The sequence below is a fragment of the Octodon degus genome, unplaced genomic scaffold (assembly GCF_000260255.1).
Source record: "Octodon degus isolate 3935 unplaced genomic scaffold, OctDeg1.0 scaffold00027, whole genome shotgun sequence".
NCBI classification, from domain to species: Eukaryota; Metazoa; Chordata; class Mammalia; order Rodentia; family Octodontidae; genus Octodon; species Octodon degus.
The window spans coordinates 14,643,966-14,670,372 of record NW_004524603.1 but is presented as its reverse complement, the minus strand read 5'-3'; the positions used below and the strand labels follow the sequence as shown (position 1 = coordinate 14,670,372).

Genomic DNA, 26,407 nt, shown 5'->3' with positions numbered 1-26,407 from the left:
TGGTGCCACTTTCAAGGCACCATATGTACCCATGTTCTCTCTGACATTCAGGATTTTATAATCAGTCATGGTTCAAGCCACGTGCATTTCCTATTACTCCTTTTCTGTAGGATGCTGGTTTCAGATCATGTTTCTCCTTCCCCCATCCTGACACGGATGCTCCTTTCAGAGGCTCTCATGTATGTTCTGGTCCTGGAAAGAGGCCAACTCAAAGATAGCCCAGAGCACAATGGCGCAGTGCCCTTACGGATGTGAACAACTGACTAAAGATGTCTACCAGTGTGCCTTGTCAGTCATGAGCCGAGATGGCTCAGAAGCAGGTAGTCTGCTCCTCTGTAAGTCTTTGGATCTGGCATTCTGGGGTCATCTTGCCCGTGTGGGAGTTGCTCACAGCTGCTTGCAGCAGTCGGAGCACCGTGGCTGTTGATGAGGAAACCTGCTTTGTGGAAACCAAATGCCTCCAGGATGACAACTTCTGCCTGCCCTTGCTGGAAAGAAAGAGCTGTTCGGACTTCCTCTGTCTGTTTCTTATTAAAGCCTAAGGGTGTGTGTTTGTTTCTCTGCTGGTTTTTAAGTAATGCTTTGAGTATTTTTCTCTTCGGTATAACAGCAACATATATACTTATGGTGGAGACTTTAGATACCACAGCAAAGGAGAAAGAATATGAAAATCACCCATGGTTTTCTCCCCGCCACTACTAACCCTTTGGTGTATTTCTTTTGATCTTTTTTAAAAATCTTTTTGTTGCTGTTGTTGCTGTTGTTGTTGTTGTTGTTGCTTTGTAGTACTGTTAGTGTTTGTAATCATTAGAATTATATATCCGGGAACAGATAAAATATACAACTTTGTATCTTGGGTTTCCAACGTCATTTAATTTCTCCAAAGACATTAGCTTTACGGCTGTATAACAGCCCATCGTGTGCATATACCATCATTTATTTAACCATATCCCAACTGTTGGAAGAGCTGAAGTCATTTTTGTTTTTTCACAGGAGGTTCTTAATGTCTGCCACATGCCGCTCACAGCAAAGGGTAACACCGTCGGTCATTCTGTAACGTTCAGAAATTATCACTTCACCTGAGAATATGTGCAGATGGCTTTTTTTTTTTTCAAACTAATTCACTATATAGGAAGGTGGAAATCACCACATAGAAAGCTAGTCTGTAGCGTTTAACTGTATCCATTTTCTGTATCTGTCTAATCTGTCTATATCCACGAATACACTAGGCTACAAATTTATTTAGTGAAGGCATCTTCTTAACACAAATATTATTTAACTTTCACAATTAAATATCCATGCAGAGTACTCAAATTTGGGTAAATTATACACGTGCTCTATTAGTTACTGTTTGCACACGTCCTGTCTGTCGTAAGCAGGTAAGTGCGTCTCTCTGAAGGGTTATGGCTTAGGCTGAGTGCCTGGGACACAGGTGCCTCCACTTCAGTGCAGGCAAAGGAGAGTGAAGCGACAACAGAGCAGAGATGGCTCTTGAGGCAGCGGGTGCTGGGGAGGGTGAGGTGCTCGCAGCTCACGTTAGCCACAGCATGCAGCCTGTGAAGAAGAGAGAAGGGGACTCACTGGTGAGGAGGGCCAGGAAGCTAGGAACCAGGACTTAGGCCACTGAGGTGGGCTTGACTGGGCTAGAAGGAAGCCACTCAAGGTTGAAGCAAAAGAGAGACCATGAGTTTTCCAAAGAACACACCTGACAACAGCATAAGTGGATTAGAGCAGTGGAGGTCTGGAGAAGTGTGTGGGGGCTGGAACTGGCATGAACTGAGCTCTTGCTAAGGCCCAGACCTGGTGCAGGGCACGTTAGAGAAAGCACTGTATTTTGCTATCCACAGGAAAGAACGTGACAAAGACAAGTGTCAGCCCTAAAATCAAAATTCAGGCTCATTTGAGTCCAGGTGGATGCTTAGGGGCAGGGGAAGGAGGGTCAGAACAGAGGTAGAACCTCTGGGGATGGAGGGGAGAGGCACGTGTGTAGCGCAGCATGGAGATAAAAATGGGGAACTTACCAAGGAGCAGAGATGAGGGAATGAGGAGGATTGGGATACAAAACACAGCAGACATCAGGGAGTCCTGTGGGGGTACCACCTTGGCATATGCAGGAGAGGAGTGCTTTGAGGGTAAAGATGAAGAACTGGGTTCTAGAAGTTTAGAATGAGAGATACATCAGAATACCTACATCGGCATGCCCACTATGCCAAAAAAAAAAAAAACAGGAGAAATATGGACCAGACACCCAGGAGACAGGACTGCGCTGCTGATACAGGTATGACCAGCATCTCATTAGTGGAGATTCTGTTCTGATTTACATGGGCCTGCATTACCTTCTGGTGGCGGAGGCCCAATAATCATCACCTGCAACTTAAAGCAGAAGTTTATTGTGGCACAGTTTGTAGAGCTTTCAGTCCCTACAAGAGGGGCCCGGGGGAGGAGAGCTGCTCACAGCATGACGAACAGGAAGCAGGAAGTCAAGGGAGGAGCTGGGGAAGGAGATGAAGCCTTCTGAGCCACGCCCCCAGTGACCCACCTCTTCCGGCCACACCCACCTCCAAATAGCAAGTCAGCTGTAAACCCCTATAAACGTGAGCATCTTCCCAAATCTCTACCTCTGAGTGCATGAAGATTTGAGGAACATTTAGGTATAAGCTATAGCATCCATGAATACATTTGAATACAGCTGAAGTACAATTTATTACAAACAGAGATAAAGTTAAGCTCTTGCCTTTCAACTAAGAGAATGCTACTTTTTGCATTCTTTGATAAAGCCCAAAGCCAGAAGGAACCAGGTTCCACTTCCAGCTCCAAAACCTTGATCTTGCCCTGTGCCTTCTCATCAGGAACTTTGGCATCAGGCAAGGTCATGAGTTCCTTGCTTTCAACTTCATCAGGAATGTCTGGAAGACACCAGGAATCTGTCCTGTTCTTAGGCCTAGAGGGGCAGCCCGGAATCCAGGAATGTTCCCCTCCCCTCCATATCCAAAGTGCTGCATGCACAGAAGACCCTGTCCCTTTTCTTTTTATCCAATGACCAAGATGGTGTCTCTGGGAGGTAGAAATGAACCTTGAACTTGAACATTTTTTTCTGTGTGTCCAGGTATGAAGACACCAAAAGTGCAAAGGCCTAATAAGTTGGGTTCAGGTAAATGGAATTCCACTTATTTCTTCAGAGATCAGCTGGGAAGTAGAATAGGTGGGGCATCAATATATAAGCTTTTTGCTTTCAATTTTTTTTCTTTTGTATTTAGTTCAGGGTCTACAGGGTATCACTACACAGATCGGACTTGTAGTGTTTCTCCTGTTTTTGGCCTCCCACGTGCTGGCATTACAGGTACGCGCCACCATGCCCAGTCTCAGTTGCCATCTCAGTGCACCCCAGGGATCGAACCCCTGTCCCTATATCTCCCTAAGCAGGTGCTTTAATCATCTATCTTTGCCTTCAATATTTTACCCATCATACTTTAAAAAAAAAATCCATGATGCATTAAGGTTTTTTTTCCCAACTTGGTAAGTCAAACCATTGTGGAAAGACACTGTGGACTCCTGCTCATTCATGTTCCCAACTTTAACTTGTATTGGAGAACTGAAAAAAAGTATTTGCTTCAATGTTGCCCATTTTGTTGTAGGTTTTCACATATCTGCCAATGACCTTGGCCTCATGAGTGAGCACCTTGCTTCCGCAGATTTTCATAATCTGCCACAGAACAAAGATAATGTGGAGGATGGTAGGGGAGATTGGCATCCATGGGGCCAGAGGGGTGGGGTACGTGTCTCCTGAAGAATCAGACATGAACTGCATAATGAGCATTTATTTAACAAAAGCCCTAACAGCAACACACCAGCCAATTTCAAAAGGGGCTGACTACACACAGAGCATGAAAAATGCTTCCAGTCATGAGAGACACTTCGAGCATAGAAAGCAACCATAGAGAAAATGGGAAACATTGGAAAAGTGATGCCTAATGGCAAAAGCAAATAGAAAAGACTTTCTCGTCGCCTGACTCTAAGTGAGCTGCGTCCTGTGTACCGTCAACAGTGCCTGGCATGTAATAAGTGCTAAATAAATGTCAGCTCTTGCTCCCTTGTTAACTGCTTATTGTGGAAAGACACTGTGGACTCCCGCTCATTCGTGTTCCCAGTGAATGCAACTGGCACAGCGGCTCATTTTATGCAGGATCCGAGCTTCTGCCATGTATGGGATGCTGGGGGTGGAGGACATGCCTAAGAATGCAGCCTCAGCCTCAGTTCTCCAAGCGACTGCATGACTCTAGAAGCAGAATGGCACCTGAGAACAGGACCAGAGAGGCCCACAGTGGTAGGACCCCCGACCTTCTCAAGCACAGAGCTGGACTCTTCCCCATCTGAATCTTCAGTGCCTGGAATATTACCTGGCTGAGAGATGGACCTCAGTGAATGAATGAATGAATGAATGAATGAATGAATGAATGAATGAATGGGTTGGGCAATTAATGAATGGGTTGGGCAATGAATGAATGCCCTGAGAAATCCAGACCACAACCCTGCTCTAAAACTGAACTTCTGCCACAATGCGGGTGATAGGTAGGAGAACTGGGGAAGTGGCAGAGAGGATAGGGACCTGAGCTGGGGCAGAGGTCCTTGGAAAGTGAGAAGCGGCCTCCTCTCTGGAAGCTTCTCCACCTGCTTTTGATTTTTTTCCTGTCCCAAGCTCTAGTCCGTTTTGTTCTCCCCACCATCTCTGTCCACCAAGCCTGTCAGGGTAGGTGAACTCAGGCGTTGTATGTGTGTCTATGCCTGAATTTCTGACCACCCACACAACACCTTGTTTGTGCCACTCTCTTGTGTGACACGCACATGTAAGCCTCGTGACAGTCTTGTGATGTGGCCACTGTCAGAATCCCTGCTCATGAATGAAGAAGCAGATCCAGGAAGGTGTGAGCGTCACCCAGCCTGTAAGAGGTAGAGCCAGGGTGGAAGCCCTGATGGGTCAGCCCCAGACTCAGTGTCCCTTAGCACTGACTTTTACTGTCCACATTTCCAAGTGGTGCTGGGGCACTTCCCTGCGTCTCTGTGTGCCCTCAGCAACATTCTGGGTAAGATTCAGAGCAAATGAAAGCAGAATCTCTGGTATCTTTGGGCTCATCCCCTGCCAGTTCTTTTTCTCTGCATATAAATATGCTCAAGTCTTGCATGCTTTAAAGAAAGTCTCCCTCCCTCTTTGCTCCCCTTCACTGTCCTTCCGCTCCCTCCCTCTTCTCTCCTGCCAGGCTACTTGAAGCCTGCTATTTAAGCGCAACTTTTTCTTCCTTACCTCCCATTTGCTCCTAGTAACTCGGTGAAATTGGCTTCCACGAAAAGAGCCCTTGTAAAGGTCACATGGGAACTGTCCTAGCTATGAATCTAGGCAGCTCAGTATGGCAAGAAGCATGCTGTGGAAGGAGCTTTTTCCCCTAAGGCTGGCGTGATGCTTGGAACACAACTGGTGCTCAGCAACTCCTCGTCAAAGGCTTTAATGTATCGTGTTTAATCTCAGCCACATCAGCCTCAAGAGAAACCTTTTCATCTTTCCCTCTCATGATGTCCACTGCTCTGGTTTCCATGCTAGCTTTTTTGGCCATCCACTCTGCTTTTCCTTCACTGCTCCTTCTCGTATCTTACACGTTGATATTCAAATTTATTCCCCGGCCTTCTTTCCTGCTCATGTTAGGTCGCATCTCTGGGAAAGCAAGCATTCAGTTCCTCTGCTCTAAGTACAACACCCTCAGAGCAGTATTTCCTGCACCAGTTTCTTCCCTACACATGAGACCCATACAGCCAGTCCATAATAAACATCTCCATTTTAAGTACACCTGGTACTTAATCAACTGAGCTGGACATCGGGCTCTTCTTTTCTAAGAGTTTTCCCTTTCAGCTTTCCTCCCAGCTCCTCTCCAAGAAATAAATCATAAACAATGAATAAGCAGCAGCATTTTCTTGGCCAAGGATGTCACCATCCTTCCCATCATCATCCAATCCAGGGACCTGGAGGTCCTTGTGACCACTCCTACTCCTTACTAAGTCCTCACTCTTACTCACCAATCCCCAGTGAACTGGGTACTTTTTCTCCATCCATCCAAACTCGGAAACTGCAAAGGACTTCATTTGGGGCCTTCAGAATAACAGTCAGGAGATACAGGGTCTGTTAGCTCAGAATCACTGCTCCAAGGAAGGCCAGAAATGTGGGAGATTAAATGGACAAGAAGTACAAAGTGATAAAAATTCCCCTGTAGGGAACTTTTATTGAAATTGAGAGGAAACAGGTGCTATCTGACAGAGGCTGTGGAACTGTTAGAAGATAAAGAATGTATATATTTCCTGAAAATGTCCCCATCGCAAGAGCCCAATACCATCTAATACATATCATGAGTCTCTACCACAGTATAATTATTTGTTCTGGCTGCCTGCGGTCTACAGCTTCTACATTTCCATGCAACAGCTGGAGTCCTAAGACCTCTCTTGATGGCCTTGCCCTCCATTTGGAGCAGCTTTTGAAGAGTTATTTGCCCTGTAACTTTCCTCTTATTTTTCTCCTCTCATCCTTTACGTCCAGTGGACTGCAGATCACCACTTTTCCACCCTGCAGGATCGTCTGTCCCTGGATGTCCTCACACCAGAGCTGTTCCTCTGCACCACAGCCATGGTCATCTTCCCAGAGGGAGCAGAATCACAGCCAGCTTCTCCCTTGATTGGAACCCTTGCGTGGCTCGTCTGTGGATTTCTCAATGAAATGTGAACTCTTGGTGTGGCAAATGAAGCTCCTGGTGGCCGATTTACCAGATGAATTCCTTATCTGGAGCAAGCTAATTGAACAAAAGTCTCCATACTCTCCTCTGCCATTATAGTGGAAAATTGAAAGATGTATTTATTCCCTGGAAGTGGAGATAGATGCTTATAACAAGTACATTTTTTGTTTTTAACAGACCACTAAAATTATACGCTTCAAAGTCAGCATGTATGTATAATAATTATTAGGTAGAAAATGTCACATAAAAATATATGGAACAGGAGCCAGGGAGATAGCTTAGCAGTCTAAGTGCCTGCCTGGCAAGTGCAAGGACCCAGCTTCGATCCCTGGTAATGCACTAAGCCAGCTACCAAAACCGGGCATGGTGGTACACGCCTGTAATCCCAGAGCTGGGGAGGCTGAGACAGGAAGATCTCTATGAGTCTGAGCTGCATAGCAAGACCCTGTACAACTAACTAAATAAAAGATTTTTAAAAAAGAATATATGGAACGCGTGGTATCCTTTTCAAAATATGATAAGCCGACTCCTACTTAATTGTCTGTATGTACTAGTTTTCATCTGCCTAGAGTTCTTTTCTCCAGGAAAGCCACATGCCGGCTTCATCCTTTTCTCCCTTTCCTCCCTTTCTTGGTTGCCTTCCTAAATGTCACATTATTAAGCCTGATGTGCTCAATTAAGCAGCAGCTCCTCCACTTCGCCCACCCCAATTACCTGTGTAATTTTTCTCCGCAGCCTCTATCCCCTCCTGATATGCAGACACATAGTGTATGGCCTTTGTCTGTCCTGGGAAGGTGCATTTCATGAAGACAGGAACTCAGTGTTGCCTACTGCTTTGTCTCTTGCACGTAGTAATGTGCACTGAACAAAATCATAAGTGAACAAATTGCTATGGATGGGACTTTTTCTCAAGTAGGAGGCAGACGGAAATTTTAGTTGCCTTCTACGGAAGTTCTTTTCTAGGCAAGATGTTTGAGTGAGTTTAACTGTCTACTAAAGAAGGCTAATAGCGTTTAGACAAGATATCACGTCTTCATCTTCTACGCTCAACAACTACTACGAAAACAACAATACGCACCGTATTAATTATTGTAACTGTCCTACTAACCTGTTTTGAAACTGTCTCATTGCTACTTCTTTCTCAGTAAAATTAATATAAAAAAATAAGTCAATAGGCCACACATGGTGGCACACACCTGTAATCCCAGGACTTGGGAGGCTGAGGCAGGAGGGTCACTGTGAGTTCAAGGCCAGTGTGGACTACAAAGTGAGTTTGAGGCCAGTCTGATCTACATAGTAAAACTTTGTCTCAAAAAGACAAAAACAAAACAAAAAAACCCCCAAAAACAAAAGTCAATAAAGCCACGGAGAAGGGCATGGGGGAAGGAAGAGGTGACCGGGCCCACTTGGGCATCTCTGCTTACTGTCAAGAAGAGAACCACAGGTGTTGCCATGCGGGAGGAAGTGGAGGAGATGTGGTTACTCCCAGCATTGTGGGAAGAACAGGAAGCTTTCCTCTAAGGTCCCTATTGTCGTTTGTTCTTTTTATGATCCCCCAGCAGTATTCAAAAAAATGGCTCCATAATGTATTATTAGTGTTTTAATAACATGCTTTTTATTTTCAAATTTTGCTGTATCTCTTGAGGTAAAGACAAGCTGGCACCCTGCAACATTGGCTCTGAGAACTGCAGTTACTGGAGCAGGATCAAGTTTACCCAGGAGGAAGGGAATTTTACCTCTAGCACAGAAAGTAGGCACATGAATGCAGAAATCCTGTGACTTCCCTCAGATACCAGAGCCAGCAGGCCAGATCCGCAGGCACCCGTGCTCTCTAGGTGGCACTCGCCAAGATGTCAAGCTTCCTTCTCCTCTGAATCACTCTTCTGAGCCAGGCATGGTGCCTCATGCCTGTAAACCTAGCACTCGGAGGGGCCGAGGCAGGAGGATCACCATGAATTCATGCTTCAGCTTGGGCAATAAAGTAAGACCCTGTCTCAACCCCTCCCCCCATCAGCCCTCTCCGGCCACACTGCCTGCCCCTGCTTCACATGCATATGGGCTTTGGAAAACATCTTCGCTCATAAATAAATAGAGGTAAGCACATACTCTCTAGGCCCCTTCATTATTATACTTTTAAATTAGGAAAAAAAAAAATAAAGAGCTGGTGAGAGAGCTCAGTGGACTAAGCACCTGCTTAGGCATCACAGGGACCAGGAGTTTGATCCCTAGTGACTCATAACATGCTGCCCTTCCACCCCCGGGTGTGCTGAGCTAGCTATGGAATCTGAGTGTGGTGGCGCATGCCTGTAATCCTAGCACTTGGGAGGCTGAAAACAGAAGAATCACTAGGAGTCCAAGCTATGTAGTGAGACCCTGTACCAAAAACATAATAAAAAAAAAAAAATAGGAAACAAAATTTGCCAGAATTGCAGAATTTGAAAAGCTTATGAGGAAAAAAAGAAGTTGCTAGTACTATGTTTCCTATGTGGCTTGAAAAGATTGGTCTGTGCTAGACAGCTAAATACACATCAGACGATACCAATAATAGCCACTGGGCCTGTCGTATTTGTTCCTCTGTCTTGTACCCTGGCGGTGCACATAAGTGATCGCTGGCATTTGTGGTAACACTTTATAGCTTACCAAGGGCTTTTATAAATCCCATTTGATCCCTGACTCCAGCAGCTTGCGGAATGCTGCGATCAAAAGCAACTGCCTTGGAGTCAAAGCAGGTGTCTCCTCATTCGGCCGCTTCCGAGCGTCCAGCTTGGGGCAATCTCCTTATTGTCTCATCAGTAAAAAGGGGAGTGCAATAGACCCATTGATTTGGGGGGAAGATGAAATGTGATGAGCTATAGAAAGGGCTGGGGATGGGCTTAGTATAGAAAACCCTAACTTGATTATTATTGTCTATCATTCTTATTTCAGAAGTGGCTTATATAAGGTCATCTATAACTATTTTATGAAAAAGACTGTACACTACAACTTTTTTTTTCTTTCTACAGCCTTTCAAGTCCATTCTGTCTGATCTCCCATCTCCGTTCCTGGATAACATCCATGCGTTTTTGGATAGATTTTCAGCCATTAATAAGATTTCATTGGTAGCTGATAAAACTTGAGTCAGGCTTCTTAACTGAACACAAGGCTTGGTTCTAGTTTAGATCTTCTGCCCTTCCCAGCTTGGTCTTGACTTGCAATAAACCAAGGGATCTGTTGGGAACTTGCAATAAGAAAAGGGATCTGTTTAGTTCCTTCACTCTTATTATTTTGTCTATTCCCTATTAGCCCTAGGATTTCTGGTTCCTCCGAAGCTGGGTCTGGGATACAGGAGGGCTGGTAAAAGACTCAGGGGTCCTAGTGTGCCTGGTATCTCTGTTGGGGCTTTTCGTGTGGAAGAGCCCAAATGCTGGTTGCATCTCTTGTTGGGGAATTTTATGAGTCCTTTGGAAAAGTGTTGGCAGGGATGACAGTGCACTACTGTCTCCTGATGTGGGCAGGGCACTGTCTAGGTGGCCTGGTTCCCCTCCCTCCTCTGCCCCCCTCTTGGTGCCACATTCTACTCAGGATTTCTGGTGGCAGTATCTCACTGTGCTGGTAGTGCTATAGGTTACAGCCTTCTGAGGGTGCGTTGGTCTCCACTGGTGTAGCTCAGGCCGTGGAGAGAGCCTGAGATCCTCCCACAGCTAATTGTGAACACATAGCGGTGTCTTAGCTTTCCTGCCACAGCCAGCTGCATCCAGCCTTGCATCTCAGTTTCTCAGGCCACAGGTGGGGGCTGTGCCCTGTGTTCTCTAAGCCTGAGGGCATCCGAGTATAGCTGTCCAAGTGGTTCTCTCAGGGTTTTCTCCTGGACTTGAGCTCTTGTGGTGAGTAGGAGTGGAGAAGGGAAGGGAGGAAAGATAGTACTCTGGTGACTCTTCTAAGAAGCTGCCACTCCCCAGCCTCCTTCCTCAATCTCCTGGCCTCTTGTCCTATGTGACCAGAAAGGTGTGCTACAATTTGCACAACTAGATTGGAGCACCTCGGAGCAAGGTCTACACAAGCTCCTACTTCTCTTCTTGGAGCAGTGGAGTGCCTTAGAAGCATAATGCAAAACACATATGTGATTTAAAATTTCTATTAACCACACTAATGGCATAAAATGAAATGGGTAAAATTAATCTTCACCCTGCATTTGATTTAATCCCATATGTCCAAATTATGCTCACATTAATGTTTAATAATGTGAAAAGTTTTAAGAGATAATTTATTGAAGTTCATTTGAGTCTTTGATACCTGCTGTATATTTTATACCTAATCCAAGTGGCCACTATCTCTACCAAGAGCTCAACACTCACATGTGGCCAGTGGCTACTATATTGGGAAACAGAGCTTTAGATTATAGAGGCAGAAGGCGCTTGCTATCTGTTGCCCTTGGAGTTGATCATGATTGATTTGATCAAATTCTGTACCTTTGATCGTGACCTGCACCATGCATTCCAGCCCCAATATACAGAACCAGAACACAGTTGCTAGTGTGTAACCTCAAGCTCAGTATTTCAGTTGTTTTTCCCATCCCATTTGACTGTTCAGATAGAAACTGCTGTGCTTTGTTGGTAGCACATTCATTATTTGAAGTGACACTGCAAGATGAGAAATTTTCTGTGGAGACATTTGTATGAGTTTTGTTTGAGGACCTAGATTGCTCCCAAAGCCCCTTGTCCACATACTAGGGGATACCATGGGAGAGGCAGGTACTCAGGGGACTATGTACATTGCAAGTATCACATGCAAAAAGGAACAACAGTGTGGACAGCAGCAGCTGACACCCATCCCTTGCCGCCAAATCAGGGCTGGCCAGATTGGAGCTTTGAAAGAAGCCTTCATCTCCAGCAGCGAGTATTTCCACAATGCACATTTTAATCAAAAAGCAGCATAGCAGGTCTGTAGCTCTCCTTGTTAAAAAGAAATGATGTAACAGCAGCAATACATTTATTAGTCCACTTCCCTGCGGGCCATCCATTCCAAGATGGAATCATGGAGCACTCCAACCTTGTGTACTGTGTTCTCCTGTATGTACACAGGTGTCTATGATAGTTGTTTCTTTTTTCTTTTTCTTTTTTTTTAAATTTTATTTATTTGTGTGTGTGTGTGTGTGTGTGTGTGTGTGGCCAGCTCAGCCCACCAGGGGGCGGGGCTGGCTGGCATGTGGTGCTGGGGGATTGAACTGCGGTCCCTGTGCTTTGCTAAGCTTGTTCTAAGTAGGTGCTTTAGACCACTGAGCCATCTCACCAGCCCCTATGATAGTGTTTAATTCGCAAGTTAGTCACAGTAAGAGTAGCGGCAATCACTAATAATTAAACAGGGCAATTAGAATGGTGTGCTGTAATTTTTAAAAAATCCTGAAAAGTTCTACATTGTTTATTTCTGGGATTTTCCGTTTATTATTTTCTGACTGATTGACTGACCTCAGGTAACTGAAACTGCAAATGAGGACCAGGGAAGGAGTGGGAGTCACTTAAGAGGCAGCATTTCTGAGAAGGAATCTGAAGGCCTGAGAGCCCCATGTTGGGTCATCACTCCTGGTAGGCAGGCTGCCTTCGCCTCATCATCTGTACTGAGAGCTGTTTAAAAACAATAGGTCCCACATCTCCTGAAGAACTCAAAATTTGTTTTATAAAGCAATATATTTTCGTTGTAGAGAAGAACAAGCAAAGCTCCCACTTTCTCACTGTTGGGACAAAATACCCAATACCCACAGTGTAAAGGAAGAGATGTTTACTTGGCCTCCTGGCTTTTAGAGCTTTCAGCCCCTAGTTAGTTGGCTCCAAGGCAAAAACAGCATGTCAAGAGTCACCAGGTGGATGCATGACTGTAATCCCAGTATTCCAGAGGCTGAGGCAGGAGGATCCCCTGAAGTTCAAGGCCAGGATGGACTATGCAGAGTTCAAGACCAGCCTGAACACTGAACACTCTAAAAAATAAACAGAAGGAAAAAAACATATGACAAGACAGCATAGCAGAGGAGAGCTGCTCACTACATGCTGACCAGGAAGTAGAGCACGTGAAGGAGGAGCCAGGGCAGAGATTTGCTATAATGGTTTGTGTCTAGAAGCCCCCCCACCAAAAGCCTCATGCAGTTATTAAAGTGGGGGAGGGGAACTTTTCAGAGGTGGCTGATCTGCAGTATGGTGCCAGGATCAAGGGTGTGATTACTAAATCATTGCACTGATGGATTCGGCATAGATCTGTCTAGGATTAAAGGTGTGAGTGCTACACCCGCCCTAGGATGGGTAGCTTGCATACAATGGAAGGGGCAGAAGGAGGCTCATCTTGACCCTTGCCTGCATTGCTACCTTCTGCCTGTCATGAACTGTTTCTCCTCTGTGATACTCACCTGCCAGGCCACCCCACTTGGAGCCACCTGAATATGGACTGAAATCTCAACTACCTGTAAGCCAAGGTAGTTGGCTTTCCTCTTTTAACTTGGACATTAGGCATTTTGTCTCAGGAATGAGAAGAGTCACTAAAACAGAATTTAGGACCAGAGAAATGGGGCCATTGTTGTTACTGTGCCTGGCCATGTTGTTTAGGAGCCTTTGGAACTGGCTTGTGGGAAGGAGAAGAGTTAGGAAAGGCCCAGAAATCTGGCTGAAAAAGTTGAGCTGTGCTACCTTAGGCTATACTGAATGGAAGATTCTGGTCCACGGTCAGAGGACCAGAAGGCTGATAGAAATCCTACTGGTAAATCCTCAGGAGGTTTCTGCTGGGAAGAAAAACTACATTGTCTGTTGGATTCCAGATAATGTGTATTACACCTTGGAAGAAAGTCTATCTACATTTTGCTTATGTCCAGAGACTTTGCCTAAGACTGAGATTAAGGGTGGCAGACTAAAGTTGCTGAAAAATTTCAAGGCAGTCTAATGTAGAGGTAGTGGCCTGGCCACTGTTGGTGTAGATCTTTCTTGAGGATCAAGAGCAAAGAGCCCAGAAGAACAATTTAAAGCACTGTGAGTTTGGCCAGAAAGGAGACACCCATAAAGCTAGGAGCTGAAAAGATAGAGCAGAGGAGATTCTGATTGCTGAGAAGGAACAGGAAAATAGAGAAACTCACCTGAGGACATCACAAGAAGCAGCAAGACTCCACCCTTGGTGGCTTCAAAATTGCAAAAGTGAAAGACTTTGTTTTGGGAAGAAATCCTCAGAGCACCATGTTCCACAATGGTGGCCATCAAGGGAATTTATTCCTCAGAATGGCTTATAGACACTCAGCATCTACAGCTCAGAGAGAAGGAGATCTGGTGACTGCTCCAGCTGGTGACTGACCTCAGTGTCATCCACAGGCTGCTGGTTTTAGGTGTGTGCAGAATGCAAGAGTTGTGGGGAGAGGAAGGCTTTCACCTGATCTCAGAAGAAGGCCTGGGAATTCAGGGAGAGTAACCCTAAAAGGACAGTGTGTTAAGCTGTGAATGTGATGCTCAAGGTGCAATAGAAATCCCAGAAATTTGGAGAAACCATAAACATTGATTATCTGGGGAAAACTGCAAGGAGGGAGCAAAGCCAGCCCAAGAGAAAAACTGTGGGAGCTATAATTACTGGCCGTGCCATAGGGGCAGAGATACCCAAATTCTGGAGTGTATATTTTAGTTCAGATTCCCTCAGACACTGAACATAGACTTACAGGATTTCATGTTTGCCATGCTGGATTTTTGGTCTTACTTTGCTCCCACTCCTTGACATCCCTCTATTTGTAACTTGTTTCAATGAGTGTTGAAAGTGTTTTTCATTTGTACATGATGATTTTTCACATCACTGGCATTCTTCAACGGGATACCTTTAGTAGTTAACTGATATCCCATTCCATTTTATTGAACGTAAATGTCCCTTCTAGGTTTTGCAGTGGCACAGAATATAAGAAACACTAGGAATAGAAAGGGCAGGGGCAGAGCGATACTTTCCCAGCTGCCTCATACTGACTGTGTGTTCCTGGTCAGTAGAAATCCTTTGTCTCAGTTTCCAAAATGGAAAAAGCAGTGCCTACCTTAGAGAGCACTAAGCCTGATGTGTCAACTTTATTGGCTTAAGAAAAGCCTATCAGTTTAGCAAATCAGTGTGTCTGGGTGGGTGGGGGGTCATGGCCTTTGGTGGCATGTATGGTCCCTTTCCTCTCTAGCACTATTCCCCCACTCTACTTCCCACCCCTCATGAATTACGTAGCTTGCTACCCCAGCCCGGGAGCATGCTGATGACCATGGACAGAACCTCCTGCAACCTGAGCTAAAGGAGACCCCTCTTCCTTTTTGTGTATCTGGCCTTGTGTCTCAGTGACAGAAAGCTGCATAATATGGAAAAAAGAATGAGCGCATGCTATGCGTGTTTCCTGTCACTTCCTACCCATAGCAAATGAAAAACCAATTGGATTCCTGCTTATCTTCCCCTTTCCCTGTGCTTTTCGAATTCTTTACTATCAAGCTGTTCCCAGGTACCTGGAACATTTTCCTGGGTACCTTCTAACATGCCAGTGGGTTTTAAAACCCCAGCCTGTGTTTGCTTGGAGTGACTCTTTGGGGCCACATTCTTGCCAAGTAACCCCAGGGTTCTGTTCTTTGCCTCTCGTACCTCTCAGTGGTAGGCAAAAAGAAGTGGAAGAGGTAGGAAAAGAGAAATGGAAGCCTCTTTCAGCCGAAGAACAGATTATCCCGGTGTGATTTCCCTCTGTTACCACCTCTGCACTCTGCTGTGGGTTCAGCAGTATGTAATAGAAAGAAAGAAGCCACTCTTGTGGCTTTTAGTGTGAGGGAAGTGGATTGCTGTCTCTTGGTTCTGGGTTCTCTCTCTCTCTCTTTCTCTCTCTCTCTCTCTTTCTCTCTCTCTCTCTCTCCCCCCCCCTTGGCTGGAGCATCTGCTTTAGCTGCTGCCCTCACTCTCATCAGGCAAGTACAAACTGTGTAATTTGCCTTCCATTGTTTTGACAAGGGACATGATTTGTATATGACAGCATCACATAATGTCCCTATTTATGGCAGCCTCTCTCATCCAGAGGTAGGACAGAGGAGGAGGAAACTTCAAGCCTATCTTCTGACCCAGAAACCCCTTCTTGTTTCTCGGCAACTGTCTTCCCCTACGTCTCTTCCTGACTTAGGGGAGGGACAGTGCAGAGAGGTCTGTAGCATTTGTAATCTGTGGTGTATTGTTTGTGCTTATTAAACCTTATGGCTGTGTGTCCTCTGGAATCTGATGGCTCTTTTGTATACAATGAGAAATTATATTGCATTGTGAAGAAATAGTTAATTCTGGATGTTTTTTTTTTAATGAGATTTTGAAGGAGAGAAGAACTAGCTCCAAGTCACAGTGACATTTCAGTCACTGAGGCGGGTGGAATTGTGAGGATACATTCTTCTCACCTGTGTTATTCTCTGGCACCAACAAGTTTAAGTAATTGTTATAGGGTGGGATGGTGAGCTTATGTAGCAAATGTTTGCTAAGCATCTGCGTATGTCAGGCAGCACTGGGGACTAGGAAGATGGAAGAAACCAAATGTGAACACAACCCTGAAGCAGGTCGAAGTGACTGGAAAGAGGAGGAATGAGCTGTCTCGGTTACTTTTCTCTCATTGCTGGGACAAAGTACCCAACACCCAATATGCAGGAAGGAGAGGCTTATTTAGCTCCTAGTTAGTGGAGGTTTCAGTCCATGCTCTGCTGGCTCCAAGGCAGAGTGGCACATGGAAGAGGGCAGCAGTTCATGGTGGCAGAAAACAGCAAAACAGCAAGAGCAAATGGGAGGAGTAGCAGCAACAACAGCTATCGAGACCAAATCTGTCTCCATCATGTTGCATTCAGGCTGGCTGCCCCAAGCTGGGTGTAGCACTTACACCCCCAATCCCAGCAGCATTTACACCCCTAATCCCAGCAGCACTCATATCCATAATCCTGAATTAATCACAAAGTCTAGAAGTCGACCCCATGACTGTATGAGGCACGGGGGGCCCTAGACACACACCATCACATGAGTAAATGATTCTAATAAGGTACAGCGGCCATATCAACCAAGTGCTTTAGCCCCCTGAGACTTGGGTAGGAGGATCTACTAAGGTACCGTGGCACTCACCCAGAGATGTTGACCTTTTAGGGAGATCTTTGAGGGCAAGAAGCTTGTCAGACACAGCATATTGGGAAGCCATGACGGCAGGAGTACAGTGTCACCTGGGAGGGACGGAGATGACTGCTTTGTAGGACAGAGAAGTAGGGTACAGAGGGATGGTGTGAGAAGAACAGATACATAGGGAAGGAGAGAGCAGTTTTTAGGAACCAAAACCCCACATTAGCCACTGCTCCTGGGAGCCTAAGAACTATTTTATTTTCACAGGAAAATAATTCCTGAACTCTTAACTACCCTGAAGTGCTGAACCCAGTCAGGCACTTTGCGGTTTTCCTTTTCCTGAATTCACTGAGCCCGGGGTTCAAACAGCCTCACGCTGGTCACTGGCACCTCTGCCATTAGCTGCAGTAGCCTCCCGGTTGTTTTGGTCCTTAAAGCATAGGCAGAAACAATACCCCTAAAGGGATATATCTCCATATTCATGAGTAATGAATATGGCCCTCCAGTTGGCTCAGTGGGTATCTGCCAGGCAGAACAGACTCCAGGAGTCTACACCCTCTGGGTACCAACTCCTTAAATAAGGGTACACCCCGGCGTGTTACCTGGATCCTTAGATGCTCACATATGGCAAATGCAAAGGATGCAGTGCGTGGAAAAAGGGAATTACTCTAATTAGGATGCCTGCCATTTCTATTAGTTACATTTCTGTGGCTCTAACCTTGTTCACACATATTAACTTATTTAATTCTCTTAATACTTCTTTGAATGCTGTCCTAACTTTCATTCACAGATGCTGAAGCTAAGATCCAGAAAGATGGCCTCATTTGCTCAAGTTTTCATAGCCAGTGGGTGGAATCTGAGCAGGGCATCTTGATTCCCAGAATTTGTTCTTTTAGTCCCACCAACGATGCCTCTGTGCAGCTCTGCAGCATCAAAATCTACTTCCTTCAGAGATAGTCGCTGTAGGGATGGGGCTGTAGAACAGCTGGTCCTGATCGGATCCCATCCGTGGGTAGCAAGCTTATTGTGTGCTCTCTCCACTCGAGTCCCAGACTGACTGGGCTCTTGGGGTAAGGACACTTGAGCTCTGTTCTTACCACTTTGCTCTGTGCTCCACACCTGTGAGTGTGCTCAGTGTCTGAACAACCGTCCAGCTCCCAGGATAGCCATTCTTCTCCCACCCTTGCAGCCAGGGTGGTGCACTCCTGGCCTGCAGAAGGGAGAGCCTGTGGCAAATGCAGCTCACTGGAACAGCCCAGGGGCCAGCAGGGGACATGGCCCAGGTGCTCCCATGTGCAGAGCAGCACCCAAAGCTCTGACTTTTGGAGCCATTGAGACACCACGCTCCCCTCTCTAGATCCAGTCTTTACCTTCCAGGCAAGGTCTGAGCATGCCTACCATCGCTGTTCCTGCTTTTTAAAAAGAATAAAAATATTCCAATCATCATCACTTTTCCGTGCAAGGTCTTTAAAGAGCAAATAGAAAGCATTCAGAGCCCAATATATATTTTCCTTCTGTACGTGGTGTTTATTTAAATGCAGATACCCTGGCTTCCCATGTAGAGTTGCAAGCAATACCTTTCAATTTAAATGTTAATAGGAGTGTAAACTTCGAAATCAAAATTTTTCCATGAGGGGGAACTGCTTTTTCTGCCTCTATTGAATGGTTCTTCTTGCCTCCTCCAACTTGCCTCATTACCCACCTCCCTCTGCCTGCTCCTTTCCGCCACACTGAGCTAAATCCCAAAGATTTAGAACGCGCCTTTCTCATTTCAGAAATTAGAATGTTAAACGTTAGGGTCACGCAGTGCAGAAAATGGACTCAAACCCAACGGAAATCATGAGATGATTTTTGTTGTTGTTGTTGTTTTATCTTGGTCTGTGACTGTAGAGTCACAGTTAGCACTCAGGGCTCTTTCCAGGAGGACTATCCTTAGAATAGCTCAGTATGGTAGTTGTCTAGGGTCTCAGGGGAGTGAGGGTTTCTTGGCTTCCCCTTTCCTCCTATTTTCCTTCCCCTTCCTCTTTTCCATTTCTTTCCTTTTTCCTTTTCTGCTCCTTTTCCTTCCCTTCCCTTTCCTTTCCTTCCCTTTCCACTTTCCTTTCCTTCTCTCCCTCCCTTCCCTTCTTTCTTCATGCCATCTAAGGAGGAAGAAAGAGATGGGGGAAGAAAGAGAAGCTGTGTAAATTCCTGAGTACAAAATACTGCTGTGGGCACCATGGGAGATCTGGAAGAATTGGACAGAGCCTCTTAGTCCTGAAGTGAGAAACCAACAGGTCCAGGCAGCTGGCAGAGGGCAGTGCCATCTGCACGTGGCCATACCACAGGCAGAGCAGTCGTTGGGACTAAGGTGAGAACAGAAGAAAGTAGAAATTTAAAACAACGGAGATAATATAATGCAATGGCTTGGTGTTCACGTGCGGGGGCATGGCCTTCCTTGGGCCTTGTAGGCCAAGTTTTCAGCATGAAGGTGGTATCTGGCATCATCTTCCTTTTGTTTCTCTCCTTCACATCATGACCTTATGTTGGTCTGCTGTGTGGGTCCTATAAGCCACCTTAGGTCCTTTTGGAATGTGGTGAGGACCACTCATACAGAAATTAGAGTTGAATTTATAATAAAAATCTCATAGTTTTGATTCTGTGATTTCAGGGTATTGCTTCTGTTCCTGCAGCTAGTCCTTTTTTAATAAGACTTTGTTTCTACTTCATAAAGGCACTATCTTCCTGTCCTTATCTCTCTGGGGATGGTAATCACTTTGGATTATGTTTCTCCTCTCCCTGAAGTTCACATCCCCATGTTGTCCCCACCCCTGCCCCCACCTCGGGATGGGCCTTTCTCAGCTGTGTGGAGATTGCTCATCTGCTTCTGTGTAAAAGTGGAGTGCTAAAGAGCTAGCTAGCTGGGGATGCTGAGTCAGTGAGGGGACCCATGTCACCTTAGGGCTTCATTGGAGAGTGGCCCAAGGGACTAGTCACAGAGAGAGAAAGCCTCCTCCCTCTATCTAGGCTGGGGGCAAAGGCCTGGCATCCAGCTCATGGCACCTGAGGAGAGGAGGGCTGGGGTCTCCCTGGGGAGGCTGAACAGCGGTCACCCTGTCAGTGTGTGGCACCCTAACTCTTAGGGTGCTGGCTGGCCCTCAACCCATCAGCCCCTTCTTGAGCACTGTGTCTTGTGTTCCTTGGGTGGGGGCCAAGGATGTCCCTCAATGTCATGGAGTGGGAAGGGACTAGGAATCTAGCACTTTCTGGGGCTCCTTGCTCCAGAGCCTTGTTTGCCCTCTGTCCCTTCATGCATAATTGTGCAAGTGGGTCTTGGGGCCCCTGGTGCGGCCTCTGGGCTGGTTCTGGCACTGTCTGTCTTGCTGTCTGTCAGCGCCATGGCTCCCAGTCTTCTCGCTCTTGTTATCACTGCTTTTCCCTTTTCCCCATCCTTGTGTATTTCTGTCTTTTATTAAAAAATAATAGCCAAATTTAAACTACAGCTCTGGCTTGTTGGAAGGAAGAAATACTAGATACATTGGTTCAATCTGGCATCATAACCTAATAGCTCTTTAATTCCGTTATTTATTTTCTCATACAACTCCATAACACTGTTGTTAACTACTCCTCTAGTTCACTGGTTTGGAGACTGTCAGTGTAACGTACCATCTTTGGATCTTGCTTGCTTCATCTGTAAAATAGGAGTATCCCTATCCCACATGCCTTATGACCACACCTGAGCTGCCGTGTAAGGACACACGAGCCAGCGTGTCATGCACAGCTCCAGCAAAGTCAGACCCCCAGGGCCTTGGCAGCCTCCTCCCAGGTCAGGGACAACTCACAGGCAGGACCCCGGCTTCCATCCCCACTCCCAGGCCAGTGACCTAGCTCAGCCCCTCTTCTCTTTGCCAAGCCCTTTGGGAAACAGGGCAGAGGCGCTGATCTCAAGGGTTCTGAGCGGTGCCCCAGGTGACAAGTGTCTGCCTGGAACACTTGGAAGAGGAAGAGTTCTCCCCACTTACCTGCCTTTCTACGTGTGTATGCGTGTGCACTTGTGCTGTCTTCTAAGCAAAACACTTTGCTTGCGTCTTCTGACAATAGTCGCCCTCCTTTCTTTTCTGCTTTGGTTTCTTGCCTACCTTACTTTTCCATCCATCTGTGGCCAAGGTGGACTCACCCAAAGTGACCCATTGTTCATGTGAGTCCATAGACCGCACCTTTGCTCCTGTGCTGGGAGTTGGGGGTCCCTCAGTGCACAAGACCAGGTGCAAGTCCCAGTTCAACAGAGGCGCTCATGTGTCTCAGCTCCTGCTGTGGGTGGGGCAGGCAGGACTCCCTCAGCCCCACTGGAAACCCTCCTGCCCCAAGAAGGGGAGGGCCAGAAGGGATATGCCTGTGGCAGCCTCCTGGCGCCTCCTGCAGTCGAGCATGTGAACCTCCCAAAGGGAAACTCCTCTGCTTTTCTTGCCTTCCGAGCTCCTACTTCCCCTTCAAGATGGTGGGGAGAAAAGCATGGAATGCAAAGAGTATCCCATTTCCAGGAATCCACCCAAATAGGCTCACGGGTCCTCTGGGACCTTCTCCTGGCAGCAGCTCCGGTCCTGTTCACTCAAGGTCTCTTGTGGTGGACAAGAAGGAGACTCAGGGCAGGACTGCTTGCAATGAGAGTATATGGGGAAAAGAGAGGGACACACCAGCCATGGGTGGTTCAATAAGAGTAGGACTGGCCTATGGGCAGGAGTGGCCCCTTCTTTCCTTCTCCTCACTGCAAGCTGGCTGTGGCTGCTGCTTAGGAAGCTTGGCTGGGGCATTAGTATTGGGATTAGACGATGCTTTTGACAGCGCCTCTCCTGACTCATTTGGTGACATGGGCAATCAGCACAGAGCTGTGTGGTAATTAGGCATCCCAGGCTGTTTGCAGAAGTAATTATGAGGAGCCTTGCTTCTACCTGGCCTGGGCGGCGTTGCTGGGCAAGCTGGGCAGGACAGAGACCTGTGGGGCAGATCTCCAGCTCCCCGAGCATTGCTACCTCTGTGACTGGCTCTGCTGCCTCATCAGCGGGGAAGGTCAGCCACTGTCCTTCCTCTGTGCCGCCCCTCCCCTGCCCAGCCAGGTTTCTCCCTGTATTGACTGTCTGATGGTCCAACTAAGTACAAAGAAACCAGATATCTGGACAGAAGGGCTGCAGCCACACTGTGGAGAGGTCCTTCAGTTGGCTCTGCCTGGTCTCCAGTAGGGACGCTGCAGTGAGAGAGGAACAGAGGGCCCGGCCCACTTGTCCACGAGGCACGCAGACCCACAGGTGTTCCCCGTAGAAAGCCCAGGCATTCATTCTCTGGAATGAGATGAAACTGTGCTTGTGGGGCAGCACCCCGTGGGCTCACGTGGGGTGGTGACACCTTCCTTTCCACCTCACTCATCACCCTGTGTGGAAAGAAGAGATGCCCCTGGGGTTGTCCAGTGGGCTGGGGCTGATGCTGGTGCCTGGGCTTGGGGACGGGTGGAGGGCGTGGCCAGTGTGATGGGGGCAGGGCGTGGGAGGAAAGGAAAGGAGAACTTGCAGGTGATCCAGGCTAGGAAAGGAGTGTGAGCAGCTCCGCCAGCCTCCTCCCGACGCAGAACTGCAGGAACCACGAAGAAGTGGGCTGAGTAAGACACTGAGTGGCCGCCAGCCCAGGCGGCAGCTCTGCCCCCTCTCATCTGCCCTTCTGGGCAGCCCCCTTCATCTTGAAGCCACTGCAAGCTCTGTCTGATGGGTCCTGAGCAGGGCAGTACAGAAAGCCCCAGCCAGCCCTTCCCTCACAACTGACTTTGACGAAAGCCCGCCACACCAGCCTGCTTCCCTGGCTCTCTCCACCCTGAGAGTCTGGCTACTGCTGGGGCTGGCCGGGCCAGCCTGGGTTCCTGTTCTACTGCTTACTAGCCCTGTGGCTTCTAGCAAGTTGCTCCATTTAGCAGGGAGGAATAAAAACAGCTCCTATCCTCCAGGGATGACATGGATGCATGGGGAGGCTGGCACTTGCTGGCGCAGGTGAGGTGCACCGGTGCACTGTGGTGAGCTCTCCCTAAGCAAACCCTTCTGACCTGGCATGCCATGCACAGGAGGACAGAGTGGCCATGGGGGTGTCTCTCTTCTGCCCAGGATGCTTGGCAGCAGGAGCCTGTCTGAAGAAGAGTGTTTGCCATCCAACCCCAGGGCTAGGGTGCGTGGGTCCTGAGTCTCGGCCTCTGATGCTCACCACTGCCGCCTGCTTCCCCACAGACCTGCGCAGAATGACGGCCGGCTTCATGGGCATGGCAGTGGCCATCATCCTCTTCGGCTGGATCATCGGTGTGCTGGGCTGCTGCTGGGACCGAGGCCTTATGCAGTATGTGGCGGGGCTTCTCTTCCTCATGGGAGGTAAGGCCGCAGGTTCGATGATGGGATGCGGGTGGAGGGCCTGGCTACAGGAGCCCTGGGAGAGTGGTGAGAAGGCACGGCAGGTAGGAAAATGAGACATGGTGCTCACCCGCTGGGATCTGACCTGCTGCTGGGGAAGAGAGAATCTAGGGCCAGGAGATTTGTTCTGTGGCAGCTGGAGAGCTCAGACCTAGGGGGCAGTGAGCCCAGGAAGTGCTGGGATATTTACACCCCTGGGCCCTGAGCCTTTCTGTGGGGCAAGGAGGGAGGTGCTTCCTGGGCAGCTAGCATCCCCACCACAGGCCTATGCTCACCTTCAACTATGGCTCCTCCTTATTCAAAATAAGACAGCAGCGGGGATGGGTCTAGACCCTCTTGTCTCTGTCTTATTTCCTTTACCATTATGGTGGCCGTGGTGCCTACCTGGTGGCCTTAACAGGAGTTGTATATAAGGAGAACTGACTAGCTAAGTGGATAAGGTCCTGGCCATTGGCAGGGAAAGTCCCTCCATTTGCCATGCCTCTTCTTTCCTTTCAGAGCTAGAATACACTTTGTGGTCTCAGACCAGAGCTGCAGGTTTAGGTGCTCAGAGAAAGGTAGAAGGATGATTTGTGTGGAGCTTGCTAGGTGGGAGTAGGGCTTGGATGGAGGAAATTAGGCTAGGGAAAGACAGGAAGTGGCAACTAGACGTGGGAAGAAATGTCGACTTACAGCTCCTGAGCAGACGCCCAGCTCAGGGCCCTTTTGTGGGCAGCCAGGCTCTAGGTTTCTGAGCAGAGGTACAGGTGGAGATCAGGCTGGTGCCAAAGGAGCCTTGGCCGTCTCTGTGCACAGAGATCCCTGGGGTCTGGGCAGCCTTTTGTAGGACTGACTTGGGGTCTGCAGGCTCCCTGCATTTCCTTGAAGTGCATCTGTTTGGTACTCAGACAAGCAGGGACTTTCCAAGGAGCTGTCAAGCTCTCTGGCATCAGGATCCAGATGGCCTATGTCACAGCTGCCTCTGCGGGCCATCCCTGCAAACAGGGCAGAGGTTAGGGGTTGGAGGGGATGTGTGTGGTGGCTCTTCCTCCAGCCTTGTGGTCTCCTACAGAGATACAGGCTGTAGAAGCCCGCCACACTTACCTTCTCTGTGTGACTGTCCCTTCAGCGAAATGGTATCCAGCTAGCCCACCATTCCCATGCTATGTTTTAATGGTAGAATTGTTTCTGCCTCCTCCTCCGCAAGCCAACCTGACTGGGACCCCAAAATGTACAAAGAGAAAAGAGGTGTGGCTCTGTTTGGAGTGAGGCTTCTCTAAGTTGCCTTTGGAGCCACAAGGAAAGTTCTAGCAGATGGGCTTTGCCTGTGGCTCTGGCGAGGTCTCCCAGGACATGGAGAAAAGCTGAGCAAACAGGCCTGGGCAGAGCAGGAATCCGGGAGCCCTGGGGCCACTTCTCTTTGATCTCCATCCCTTTCCTGGCATTGGCAGCCTGCTCTGCTCACTGTGCCTTCTGGGCAGGCAGGCACCAGGCTCAGGCCCTGCCCAGGTGCTAAGTCCAGGAGCATTGGATGTTTTGAGAGCCTCCTTCCTTCTGCACCGCTTCAGCCAGCTTGCAGATGCGGAGCCAGCACAGTGTTGGCTGGCTTATCCTCCCCATGCCCCACGTGCCTGATGTGGGAGAGGTCAGAGTTGAGTGACAGTGGCTGTGGCTGCTGTGTGGTCACCAGTCACCTCCTGCTCACCTGAGACCTTGAGGGGTAACAGCCCCACCCCTACTGCTGACTGCTGACCTCCTCCCTGAGGCTGGGGCTCTGGGCTCAGTGAGGAGCCTGCAGCTTCCACCCATGCTAAAAGAATGAGAACCTTGTTTTCTGCTTGTCCCAGTGGTGGGCTTTAGCTGTTGCCCATGAGGGCCACCTGGAGGGCTTCGGTGGCAAAGCAAGGCTGCTCTCATCCCCCTTACCCCCACCACTACCCCCACTCCCACTCCCCCGCAGGCCAAGCCAGGCATCTAGGGTGATCTTCAAATTCAGATAGCCAAGAACTAGGGAGATTTTTTTTTTTTTTTTTTTTTGTCAGAACTGGGGATTGCACTCAGGCCCTTGTGCTTGCCAGGGAAGTGCTTATTCCACTGAGCCATCTCCCCGGCCCAAGAACTAGGGAGAGAGGAGAAATTTAGAGTTCTTCCAGGTCTGGTGTGCTAAGTAATGAGAATCCAATGGATTGGTCAAGGCTCTCCTGATATATATATATATATATATATATATATATATATATTTATTTTATTTATTTATTTATTTATTTATTTATTTTTTAGAATACAAAATGGTAAAACGAAACATTAGAAACAATACAAGAGGGGGCCAGGGAGATGGCTCAGTGGAATAAGCGCTTCCCTGGCAAGTGCAAGGGCCTGAGTTCAATCCCCGGTTCCGCAAAAAATAAAAAAATAAAAAATAAATAAACAATACAAGATTTCATTAAACAAAGTAATAAGAATTTGACAGTGGTGTTCATATTGCATGATGTCTTCATATTAGTTGTTTAGCTTACCAGATATAAACCTGCAAAATTGCTTTAAAGTTATAAGAAATTTAAAAGATGAAAAAAATTAAAAAATTAAAATTAAAAAAAAATTTAAGCATTAAGTGCTCCTTGCAGCAGACCAGTAGAAATCACTAGTATAATTATCCAAGCTACCCTGCATATAGACATGAATGTATCCTTTTCCCTTCTTTCTTTTGTCCTTTTCCTTGTCCCAGTTTTTTCTTCCCATGGAACAGATTCTTTCCCTTTCATAGTATCTATTTTTTATTTATCTGATATAGGGTTTCACTATGCAACTCAGACTGGTAGTGATCCTCCTGTCTGAGCCTCCCCAGTGCTGGGATTACAGGAGTGCACCACCATGCCCAGTTCTGGGGCCAGCAGGGTACATGCAGGGTTCTGAAGCTGGCACAGCATGCAGTACCAGGGATCAAACTCAGCACCCTGTGCTTGCCAGCAGGCACTTAGACTACCAACCTATCTCCCCAGAGTATCTCCTGCATCTTTCAGATTTTGTGTACTCTTTGAAGTTTTCACACTAGCAGGGCAACATGATGTTTGCCCATGAAGGTCTGTTTTATTTCGCTCACCAGTACAGTCTCTAGTTGCATCCGTTTACCTATAAAAGCCTTGAACTTATCTTTTTTATGGC

The 26,407-nt window shown here is 47.5% G+C and overlaps 1 protein-coding gene across 1 annotated transcript in view; it reads left to right on the top strand.

The window, feature by feature from the left end:
- Window positions 1-229: 229 nt before the first annotated feature.
- Window positions 230-26,407, top strand: part of LOC101561616 (transmembrane protein 178B) — a 58,623-nt gene continuing 32,445 nt past the window's right edge. Inside the window, exons 1-2 of the mRNA XM_023712757.1 lie at window positions 230-320; window positions 23,090-23,227. Coding sequence (XP_023568525.1) covers window positions 230-320; window positions 23,090-23,227 — 229 coding nt within the window. The remainder of the gene's footprint in view (window positions 321-23,089; window positions 23,228-26,407) is intronic.